This window comes from Lepisosteus platostomus, chromosome 1, assembly GCF_059453375.1.
Source record: "Lepisosteus platostomus isolate fLepPlt1 chromosome 1, fLepPlt1.hap1, whole genome shotgun sequence".
NCBI classification, from domain to species: Eukaryota; Metazoa; Chordata; class Actinopteri; order Semionotiformes; family Lepisosteidae; genus Lepisosteus; species Lepisosteus platostomus.
In genome coordinates this window covers 20,077,244-20,089,959 of record NC_142611.1, presented here as the reverse complement: position 1 = coordinate 20,089,959, position 12,716 = coordinate 20,077,244, and the positions used below count along the sequence as shown (strand labels likewise).

General features: G+C 37.1%; 1 protein-coding gene across 2 annotated transcripts in view; it reads left to right on the top strand.

The window, feature by feature from the left end:
• cntln (centlein, centrosomal protein) overlaps positions 1-12,716 on the top strand; it is a 196,646-nt gene that overhangs the window by 127,449 nt on the left and 56,481 nt on the right. For both annotated transcript variants that reach the window (XM_088626946.1, XM_088626938.1), the window contains 3 exons: positions 5,101-5,275; positions 6,850-6,940; positions 8,278-8,495. In XM_088626946.1, coding sequence (XP_088483072.1) covers positions 5,101-5,275; positions 6,850-6,940; positions 8,278-8,495 — 484 coding nt within the window. The remainder of the gene's footprint in view (positions 1-5,100; positions 5,276-6,849; positions 6,941-8,277; positions 8,496-12,716) is intronic.

Here is a 12,716-nt window from a genome sequence, read left to right as displayed (position 1 = left end):
TTGCTCGGAGCTTATTGACTGAAATTTGCATGCAAAATTAGCCACCTCTGCGTGAGCAGTTGAACTGATGCCAGGAAATCCAGAATAAGGCAATGCTTGATTTCTTCCAGTGATGCCATTTTCATGCAGTCATGAGGCTTGAAATTGACAGTTTGGCAGGTTGATTTAATTTGCTGGCCCTTTGCATATTCACCACTGACAGCTAAGGATTCCCAGGCAAGCCTACTAAGTCAGTTTAGTTATCTCGTGACATGTCGATCCAGGATGAGAAACCATTTTTTTTTCTTCCCTTAATTTAGTTAGATAAATTTTGAATGACCCATTTCGGCTTTCTACCAGATGTCTACAAGCTGTTTAACATCCTTTAAATTAAGAACCATCCACACTAATTATTTCATGTATGTTTTATGCAAAGCCACTGAACGAACATTTATTGAATGATGGTTAAAAATGATGTGGTCTCTTGCAGTTCTTAATTGAAGTACTTCAGTGCAATTTTTAAAATAATAAGTTAAAACACCATTTAACAGTGCACAGCTAAATCAGAACTCATGTATCTCCAGTATAACAAAGATAATGAGAGTTATTTTTATGTTAATTAATATGTCAAGGGAATGTTTAAGACACAGTTAACAGTTAAAGTAAGTCAGTTTTGCTGGCAGGTTAACACATTCCCTCCAGGAATTCATCGGGAAAAAATGTAGGCTATATCGTCTAAATGCCAATGACCTGATCTTACTTTTGATCTTACCAAAGCTAACTGCCTTTGGCTGTATTTCTTAAAACCACATCCAGTTTTTGTCTTTGAAGGTAATGCCATTCTCATTAATTGCCTGGAAACATATGATAAAGTGTAATTTGTCGGTTCTATTCAGTGAAATGAAACTAAAGAAAATACAGTAAATGTACGTTTCTGGATTGGTAACACATTTAACTTCATCCTGAATTTGAAGTTCAGCGTTTTCAGTATACTGTAGCAGTCTGTCTCTGATGCTCATTTTAACTTGAGGCTAAGTAATTACACCACCTGTGCTGCATTGCTTTCACTGCTTAGCAAATCTCTTACACTGACTTGAGCGGGGTCAGCCTTCTCTTGCTCATAGCCGTGACAGACATGTCACTCAGGCAGTCTAATAATTTCTACCTGTGATGAATGGCATTGCTCAAAGGAATTCCCAGGTAAACAGGCTTATGCCATGATTCATACTTTGAGTCCTGCCAGAAGGTCATGTTCTTGGAGTGAATGGATGCTTGGTGAGGAACATAAAAGAATACTATGACTTTGATACGATTCGTAGCTCTGTCAGCCATATTAGTGAATAAAGTCCTATGTTATCCAACATCTTTGCAGGTTTCCCATGTCTAAAAACTGCCGTGACAGGTACCATATAAGACACACATTATACAGTGTTGCCAGAGATAATTTGGATTAGAGGTGGCCATCTATCAGTTAATTTAATTTTAGACTTTGGCAACTTTGACTATGACAACTGTCAATGCAACAGGCAGAATAAACAACCACAGTCCCAACTGGAATGGATTGACTGGGACATAATCAATGTCATAATAACATTCAGGGGTCAATGAAGCCTAGTAATTGGTATGACCACCTTGTGCCCTGACACATTCCTGAAGTCTGTGAGCCATCGGCTGTCACAGATGTCCCACATGTGCTTGGGGGAGTGATGCTCGATTTCTTGCACCAGCTCCACAAGTCTGTGGTTCAGGATGCTGCTGTCAAACAACAGCCCAAATCATCCTACAGATCTTCATATGGTTGATATTGGGCAATCATGAAAGCCAATCCACTACTGCTATTTACATTAAGAAATGCCTTTGTTATCCTCTCTGCATGGGGGACAAACAATGTTCTATTAGTCAGTATCTGCCAGCCTTCACTAACAGTGGAGTCAGGACTGGTTCCACAATGTTTCCCACATCGTGCTGGGCATTAGGTCTATATCAACAACAAGCTGTGGTCAGATGTCAGTGTTAATTGTACTCCAGACCAATACCCAGCAAATCGATCTCATTCCACAGCACAGTTCTGTGTAAATTGCTCTCTCTGGCCATCAGATGAGAGAGCTATCCTCAAGGTTCAGATTAAAATCTCCATTCATGAAAAAAAAATGACACTTTTCCATCTTCTGTGATCAGGGTTAGTGCCTACTTCATCCCAGCGTGATGTTAATGAGTAAGGATTTGGCCAAACTAAGATCCGTAGAATTGTAAACCATAGTCTGACAGACATTTTTTTCACTCTTCTGTCACTAATTGGCTTGCTTCTAGTCCCAAAGGAGGGATTAGTTTTTTAACTTAATAAGAAGTTGGGTAAAATTGCTTTTAAGAGGTAAGGTATTACTTTACATTGTAACTAAACACATACTACACAGATCACAGTAATTAACTCCAATGTTAATTTTAAAAATAATCACTTACACAAATAAATTATAATTGCTCTGTATTTCTGTTTAAAAATAACTTTCCCCAACACGGAATGTCACCAACTACTGTGACATTCAACATCTTTACAATTATCAATTCATGGTATCTTGCAGTTGAATGGTAGAATTAATGCACTGTTATTCTGCATCAAGACATTTTCGAACAAAATGACATCACACAATATATGTGTACTGTGTTTGTACTGTACTTGTCACCAATCAAAAAGCAACGCTGGCAACATTTTCTAAACATAGTGACATACCCATGGGTGTGTCACAATGGGATTTTTAAAGAAATCAAAGCTGTGAGGTTCAAAAACACCCTTCTGCCTTTATTTACAGTTCTGGGGAAATCAAAAGCACCAGAACCAATCAAAACAAAATCTTGAGCACTTCTTCAGCTCCTGCCTAAACTTCTTCATGAAGTCCCTATAAGCTGAACTGTTTATTGGCCACAAAAATAAAGCTTCCAAAAAATTCACAAAAATCGGACAGTTTTTTTTTCTCCTAAGAAAAACATCCTTTAGTCCATAGTCAGTCCTTGTCTGTCCTGTGGACAGCACACAGAGAGTCTCTGCCCTCTGGCCTACAGACGGTGGACATTCGTTCTCACAGACTGACCCTGGAAACTTCTTCCTGTTTTTTTTAGCAGTCACCTGACTAATTGGCTTCCAATTGGCTGTACTCTCACAACATCAAAATGTATCCTAAATTCTTTTAAATTTAGATGGGCAATAAAAGTGAGGATTTCTTTCTATAAATGCATGGTTTACCTTAAGAGGGTGTCATTGTGTTTCTGTTGTGTTTCAGTATGGGATCATACCTACTTACAGTGTGTTAACAGAAGTACTCCCCAAATTTCCCCTGAAAATGCTTCATCTTTAACATTTGGTTTTGCATAAAAGATCTTAAGAGCTAATTGAATTATAGGAATCATTTTCCTTTCAAATAGTTATCCAATCAGATTCTTCAAATTCTATTACTAAGCTATAGTATATAATCTATATCCTGTATATAATTCTGTAGAAATTCTGAGCATGGAAAGAAACATACTGTAGTGAAGCTGCTAGCATGAAGAGAGTCTCCTAATCCAACATGGCTCTTTTACTTGGCTCTTTTTTCCTCTGCTGTTTTATTAGTCTACCCTCAAAAACACAGAGTACAAATATTGCAACTTGTTATGGTCAGCAAGTGCCGGTATACCTGGGATTTCTCAGATGAAATGGGTTCTGTACTATGAGCTCACGAACATTACTGCATTTAAGAACAATGTTAAGGAAATCCCATCTCCTCAATTATATTTCCCATACCACAGGAAAACATCTTCTAATCAAAATATTCCTAGATGACTTTGCAATCTTTGATCCTGATACTGTAGTATTTTCCCACTTACGACACATTAGCTACACTGTTTCATAGATAAACTTCCCAAGTGATGACTCTTTTTTCTAACTGAAGACTTGCAATACATCCATATCTACTAGTGCTAAAGAATAGTGAAAGATGCATGTATTCAAAAACTGGTAGGTGTGCTTGGGACCACAGATGAACTGAGAGCTTCTGTTCCATGGTGTGTAACATCACTTTTCCAGTTATTGTTAGTGACATTGTGCTTCATCCCTGGTGAAGACAGAAGCCAGAACATTTCCCAGCTGTCTTTAGTTTTTCTCTTGCTCTGTTTATAAAGCAAAAATTGAGGTGAAGATTTTTTTTTTGCTTCTGCTCTTTTCCTGACAGTTGGACCTACACCTTAGTCTGCCAGCTTCTTTCATCAGAATTTGTTACATTTGTGGATGTTATCATAGAAGAATTAGGTCCTAAACAAGAATGCTTTACTTTTTCTCATTTGCAAATTCTTTGTGTGGATCATTTTACAATGACAGCAGAATCATCTTTTTGTGAATTAGTTTGCTTCCTGTGTAGACATCTGTAGGCAAAATGGGTGAACTGCAGGTGAGACACCTTTCAGATACTGTATCATTAGTGATTTACTCATGGCCCTATATTACATATGTTGATTTTTTGCTCAAGGAGAAGAGTGCTTTTTTTTAAAAAAAATGTACTGTATAACTCTTTAACCTTACATGTATCATAGACTTTTTTTTCTGCATTTGGAAGAGGTGCTGTTTTTATTTCAGAAACAGCTCTCAGAAGAAAACCACCTACCACTATGCCTTCACCAATTTAATGCTTCATAACAGAAGTAAAGTGAGCTCACAGAGTACAAAGACATGAGAACTGTTAACAGACTAGTACTTGTGGAGTTTTTAACCGAAGCCTGTTTTGTTAGGCTAATGAACTATATTTAGGAGTAATGCATGTTGGTTAAATTGAGAGAATTATCATTAGAGAAGTAATTTTTAACATTTTCAAATATGTTAGCTTTACCTAAATGATTTAGTTAAAAGTAACATATTTTTTGTTTTCCTAGACTCAACATGCATTTATAAATAAGTGTTGTTTACGAAGACATTTTCAGTACAGTACAAGGGATTGGTCATTTGTTTACCCAGAGTGACTAACTAAGTAACTAAGTGCTAATTTAGTTTTAAAATAAGGTGCCACATACTATACGTGTGCTGTACATGTTTCCAGCTGTGGGGGAACACAGTGGAAATATTTCATCTGTAAACTCCACTCCTCCCTTGTTCTCCAGTGACAGTGAAGAGGGATGCTCAGAGAGCCTGGATGAGCTGCTCACAGGACCCGCAGCGTGCAGATTCCCTTCCCGGGAGACAGATGACACTCTGAGCACCAGCAAAGAAAGCGACGTTCCGCAAGACCCCATACTGGCCCCACAGAGTTCTCATCTGAAGCACTGTCCTTTTAAGGTGCTTTTTAAAAGTGCTTTCCTCCAGTGTGCAGTATGTGATGGTTTCCCACAACACTTATATTCCTGACATTGCTTAAAATATCAAATCACAATGTAATAGCAATCAGTGGCTGGGGCTGCATTCTGCCTTGTAAGCTATCAGTCCTGCCAGTAATAACTTTGCACGTATTGATAATTGCCCAGATTAAGATTACTGAGTTTCATTATTTCCAAAAGTAACGGATGGCAAATGTATATCACCTCTTTATGTTAGGTGATGCTGTTTTATGCGACGCACTGTACTGTAATGAGAACTTCAGAGCACCTGGCATTAGTAGCTATTTTTAGTGATTATTTTCTGTAATTTAAAAACTATTTAGTAATTTAGATGACGTTAAAACTTGCTTAATTATTCTTTAAATGAGATGTGAGGAAAAACAAACCATGCCTTGTTTGTTGTCTGTTGCCTTAAAGTTATAATGGAAATGTAAGATAAATGGATATTGCATTAGAAGTGCTGATTTTAATTGAAGAAATCTGACTGTCAGCCTGATGTGGTTGACTCAGTTCTAATGCAGCCCAACAACTAGAATTTCAGTATTCTGTGATCTTTCATGCATTCTGCCTGACAGAGCTCCAGAACAAATTAAAACTGGAAAATTGTTTTTCTGAGCATTTGACTTCTCTTTAATCATTACCCAATCTACATTCAAAGAACTGAACTTAGACATTTTATTTTATTGAAATTTATCCACATACTATAGCATTTTTGCTTCTTAACTTTTATTAGTTTGCAAAAAAAGTAGCGCACTGGCATCTTGTTTTAGTATCTTGCTTTGTTGGTAAAAAGTAACTTGGAAATCTTTTTCCTAATTTAAATATTTTTAATAGCAGTTGAAATAACTGTGGTAAAATTTAATGGAGACTGGCCACAGCCCCTTTTAAATGTTGTAAATTGTCTTTTGGAGAAGGACTCATCGCTATTATAGACTTAGCTTTCATTTGACTCCATATAAATGCACTGTGGCCTGACTCCTTCATTATACTAATTTTTCTTGCTTGTTCTGCTTGTAAGGTCGATGCATTACGGTCATAAAAAGCAGTAACAGCCCGAGAAATATGTAAATTAAGTGAAGTGGTTTCTTTCAGAGAGACTGTCCCGTGCATCCTCTCATTCTTCAAAAAGAATTATTTTAAAAAACCTTCAAAGAAAAAAATATATAGGATATATTTATGGACAGGTTTGGGACTACTACCAATGAGTTTTCTACAGAGTGTCACAGTTTTTTCCTATTGATGTGCTTGAGAAAGTGTTGTTCATTTGTCTTGTATTCTAAAATAATTCTAAAATCCTTGTTTCATTTAGTAAAAAAACATGTTGTTGATCATTACATGTAAATGTAGAAACTGCTTTATACATTAGTCAGTAAGTATGATCTGGGGATTAAGACAGATCAGTTTACTATGTTGTAAAGTTAAAGCAAAGGGCAACATTTCTATCTGTTAGGAATGGGTTTTCTTTTTCTGTCTTACATTTATACTGTTCTTAGCTGTGTTATATTTTATTTCAAATGGTGTTGTTTTTGTTTTAAGGAATGTGATAGTACTGAAATCCAAAAGAAAAATATAATCACACAGGTGAGCAGGCAGCCCACAACTAATGCACGACAAGAAACACACAAAGGTATAGTATCTGTTTTTTATTGTATTGTAAATTTAATAGATAACTTTGGTAATCTTAATGCAAATATGTGTAATGTAAATCTGTATGATGCTATGGCTTATTAGTAAAATAGGTGCAAGTCACCAGCTGGAGTTCAAGATCACTTAATTGGCCATATACAATTTCTTAAGAATTTGTCTTTTCGCATACCCCAACGTGCTCTCCATGAGACACACAGACAGGGTGATAAGCTTGGGGTCAGAGTGTAGGGTCAGCCATTTATAAGGCGCCCCAGGAGCAGTTGGGGTTAGGGGCCTTGCTCAGGGGCCCAACAAAGTAGGATTCCTCTGCCGGCCTCGGGATACAAATCGGCAACCTTCCAGCCACAGGCGCAGATCCTTAGCCACAGAGCCAACACACCATCCACAAATTGCAACAGTGTATAAGGCAGACAGGGAATTAATTCCACCCATTAATTTGGAAAAAGTTCAAAAGAAGAGCTGCCTCTTGGGAGTCTATAAGTTACACAACATTGATATGGCAAAAAATAAGAAGATAAAAGTTACAGACAAGGAGGCCCTTGGATATGTTTTGCTTATTTCTATTAGCTTATTGAGCAAGGAATTATATTTCAACACAGAGTCTTTGGTTTGTCCTGGACCCCTACAACACTTGATGAAAAACAAATCTCTGCTGTTTAATATTTCATTTTGTTATGGGTCAATCAGTTGTCAATACTTTTCCGAATTTTAAAATCCTGAATCAAGTCCCCATGTGCTTTTCTCTGCTGATTTTAGCGTTATGTTTTCTTTCAGACCTGACTACTTTTTGCGGTAATATTTGTCCTATAACATGGTCACTGGAACTACAGAACTAGGCCTCACTAGTTGTAATTTTAACATTCCTGGATTGATCTTGGAAGGCAGTCCAGTACAGAGCTGGAGATGTATCCTCACATTTTCTGTGAGGAAAACAACATGATAGTTTGGACTATAAAAAAAAATCTTTTGACTCCGATCTCAGAGAAAAAAAAAAGTTTTCTGTGTCGGTCATTGAATTTTTTTTAAGTCATCCACAAGATTCATGAATAAAAGCCTCAGCAAAAATAATTAAAGTCAGGTAGTACAAAAACCTTTTCACTAAATATCTAAGTCAACTCCTGTTTTTTAACTATTTTCTATGAGGAAAAAGACTAAATGCCCTTTTAAATGTTCAATGTTAATGTTAAAGACATGTTAAAGCATCAATACATCTCATTTTTGTTCTGATTTATACACAAAGGGAGAGAAAAAGGAAGCATCCGACAATGCCTTGTTACTGTAGCTCACCGGAGGTGGTATTATTTTTCCTTGTAAAAGGTAAACACAAGAAGAAGAAGACTGGGGCCCAGAAGAGAGCTTTCTCACTGGCACTTCAGCAGCGGATCATATCTCTACAGCAGCAGATAGCTGTTCTACAAACTGGGAAGAGAGCAGCTCAGAACTCCGCCAGGGAGCTGAGAGAAACCAACAAGAAGATAACATCCCAATTGAACTTGCTAACCCAGAGATTTCAGATCAGCAAGCAGGTTTCACAGGTAAGGGAGAGAAAAAAAAAGACAGAAAGGAAATGATTTTTTTCTCTTGCTGCACAACAGAGCCTTTGCCCTTATCATGCTTAATAAGTGCAAGGCTGACAGGGCTGCCCTCACTGGCAGAGGTCAGGCGCCATAGAACAGGACTGCTGTGAGCCTGCCATTTTAGTGCCATTGCTGCTACTGTATGCTCCTGTACAGGAAATGAGATGAGCTCTGTCTGTCCTGCTTTTCCCACTGAACAATTTCAGGAGTGATGTAACAGGCAGAAAAAGGCAACAGGCAAGTATCTGTCTCTAGAAAGGTCAAACTCCTCAGAAGTCTGATTAACAGGTTCTTTAAACTAAGTCTAGGTGTTGTCACATTGCCATGTGACCACTGGTTCAGAACCGCCACTTGTCTCAATTTATCAGTTGAGCAGAAGAGGATAACAGGGTAGTCTTCAGAGCTTTTTTGCTAGAGATATTTCTGAACAGAAACAATATGTTATGTAGACAGTCTGTATATGTTAAACAGACAATACTCCCCAATTCTTTTATAATGCTGCCCTGGAACACTATGTTAGAACTGAAAGAACAAAACATCTCACATTGTGCAGTCATTTGACTTTTAAAGGGTGTTCCTAGTGAATAAAGCCACTGACGTGCCCTTTGGGACAAGGGAGGATAAGATCTCCCTGTTGTTGTTTTTTAATCAACAGCTAACTGAAAATGAAATTACATTCCTCATCCTCAAGGATTCAGAGAACCTCCTATTGGTCATAAACTATAAAGGCTGATAAAGGGATGAATTTTATCTCAAGTTCCAAGAATCCCATGTTTCTACTCTTAACATGTGCTGAGGCAAAGTAAACTACAGTTTTTGCACTTACGTAATATAAAGAGAACCACACTTTTTAAAAGAATACCTGTTACTCATCATTTTAGAGGTAGACAAATTTGATAAACAGTGCAAGGGTACAGTTAGAAGTCATAAAAACATCTAGAAATGATTAGTTTAATGGAAAGCCTCTGTATTCTACACACAGATATCAAGTTTACTTACACCAATTACTGTTATTGATGAGGTGCACAAGCTGTACTGTATTATTGACAAATGCCAAATCAGTAAACTAAAATGCATGTTTTACATTAATTTCTACAGCTGTGAAATAATTTATTTTTCTAAAATGTTGCACCATGTTCCTACACGGGTGAAAGCCTTGATCCTTGATCTGCTACCACTGTCTTCTGGTTTTCATTTCACCCTGACTCTTAGTGACTTGATTTGAATCAAACGTTCACCTAGTTGCTTCTTATTTCCTCTGCTTCCAGGTATTTACTCATTGGGAATTATATGTTTCCTGAAAACCTGATGAATTCTGGCTTTTCATGACCAGGAGTGAATATTACTGTACTAATGCCTCATACAGAACTTGGCAGTGCTAACTGAATCATATGTATTCTGGTAATACTGTAGTGCCAACAAAGCATTTTGTCTTAGGCGAGGCAAGACGTCATTGTAACAAGAAGAACCAGGTCAGCAAAATCCTTTTGCCCTTGCATTTCCACCAGGATCTTCTTAAGATCCTTACCGCCACCAGTTGGCAACATCCAAACACTTGAAGGGTTAAGTCTGAGTGCTACAGATGGCTTGTAAAGTAAACACCCTGCGAATGTTCTCCAGCCTTATGTATGTCAGATCCTCAAGGGCCATGGCTTTTGCCAGCCGAAGCACTCCTGGTTTTGAAGCTGATGAAACGCTCTCTTTCTTATTGATCTGTGCGTGACACAGCCTGTCTCAGTGCTGGTAGAGCAGTGCAACATTTATCCAGGAATTTGTGAAATGTCACTGGGATCATGTTTCTAGGGCGAACTGTACAAGAATCAGCTGCTTAGACTATTACCCAAAAGAAACTTAACTGTACATGTCTGATAACCCAGCATTCACTGGGGGGATCCTGCCAACGGGGTTTTTGGAAAGCTGGTGCATTTTGTTAATGTACCATTTTTTTTTTCGAATAGATTGTAAGAGTGAGAATACATAAGGGCTTTTTTAAAACATTATTTTAACTGCAGTGGTTTTGCATTCACGGCTTAGGAAGGATTTGATAGTTTAAGCAGTGTCCTTTAATATTCATGGAGGAAATGAGGAGTTTTGAACCTGTAATTTACGTCTACACATTCAGTAATTCGTCTGAAGAGTTCATAATCACTTATATTTTCAAGGCATATTGTTTTAGTTCACAAAATTGTTATTAACTGTCTTTTTTCATTCTGTAATTGCAGGAACATCCCTATTTTAATTGCTTATCAATTCTCATTGATCAATAATTTATCGTTCTGAAAGTATAGCAGTAGCAATATGCTTGACATACTGCAGACTGAGCAGGACCTTTCATGTTCTTACTTGACGTGATCTGCATAAATGGAACATACACACAACACATTTACCAGTCAGTCATCACAGCCGTCCCCTAAAAAGTAATTACAGTGAGTAAAACTTTGGAGGGAAAATTGCCTTGCAATAAACGGAGAGCATTTCTTTCTCTCACAGGGCTCTGACTTTAGTGCTTCATGAAAGATTGGCATTTTTGGTGCCTTAAAGTTCTTTAAATCTACTTGGTTAATTGCAGACCATCTTTAACACGACCTTTTAATAATGCAGTACTCCTCAAGTGTCATCCCTTTATTGGCTGTGCTCAGTGAAGCTTTGTTCATCTTTATTAGACAAGTATGCTGAAAGATGGAAAAGAAAGAAAAGTCGGCTAGTAAATTAGCAGTAATTAGGAGAATTTGCCTAGCTTTTATATGGACATTTATATGCAGAAATTGGGATGTCAGCAGCTTAAAGAAACTTTGTTTGACACTTGTGTGTGGCAGGTGAAATATGGAGTGGTAATTTTACTTTTACAGGGCTACAGTCATGCATATTAACAGAACAGTTTGTCATTCATGCAGGATAAGTGTACGGGATTATCATCTTTACATCCTTGGGTTGTTAGAAATAACTGTTCACTGCCATTGTCATTGGGGATTAACAGTTCTGTTATAGTGCTGCTCAAGTCTTCATGTACAGTATGGATGTCTTAATGTCTCTTGTATGTATATTTGGTGAGAATGTTGCTTAGCAAAAGATGTGTAGAATAATGTTGTTTTGGTTCACATTACATTGACATTTTATATAATTCAATTGCCTCTATGCATTCAACATTTCTAGTGGTTCTGTATACTGCAAGTCTAGAGCAAATATTATTCTAGAGATCAGTTCCCTGAAATACTATATGAAACTACTGTATATGGAGCTATTTTCCCAAAAATTTTTTTTTTCATGGCAGCCCACTGCTCTCCCCCCAAAAAGTAATTTCCTTGTTTGGTTACAAAGTTTGTTATGCTTTTAAACATTATTTACATTTCGAAGTGTAATTTAGAATGCTGTAAATGAGTCTTTCTCTTGGTTTGCCCTGGGATATGTCTAGTAAATTAGCAGGAACCTGTTTCTTCCTCTTCAGTGCTGCAACAGTGCCTTGTACAAACATGGACTACATGAGGGAAGGAAGTATATCCATAACATTTAAGAAAGATTTTTGAATGAATTTCTTAGGATGTAACCCACTGCACTGTTTACAGTTGCCAACTCTCTTTAACTCTGTTAAATGGCCCTTTTTTGATATAGTATTGGATATACCCTTCCTCTGATATCACTAACTCATGAACACTTGTTGATCCGGGAAGTCTTTAGTAATTTAGCTTGCACTGATTTACTGTACTGAAAGCTCTCACTTTGTAGTTGGCATACTGGCACGATGGTTACGTATTTATTCAATCAAATGCTGTGTTATTACAACAAATTTATTGTGATTGGCTTTATATACTGTACACTCATTTTGCCTACAGTAGGTTTAGACCTAACATGTTTTAAATACTAAATAATGAAATAATTCACATTCCTCATGTTTTCCTTCATGCAATTCCTTAAGACTGTAATCTCAGTGAAATGTTTTTTTCTTATTATACTGGAATAGAAAAAAAAAACTATATACACAGAAAATAAAATGTTAAAATTGTGTGGAAGTCTTAGTCCCCGTTTTTAATGAAGCCGAATGATCAGGATCGGTTTATGTACTGTAAGTAAATAGTTATTACATACATACATTAACCTCACAAACATCAGCTCGAATATTTGCAAAATTCCAGTGTATGCCCCAGTTTAGAGGAAAAGAAACCTGATCTGGTTAAGATCTCT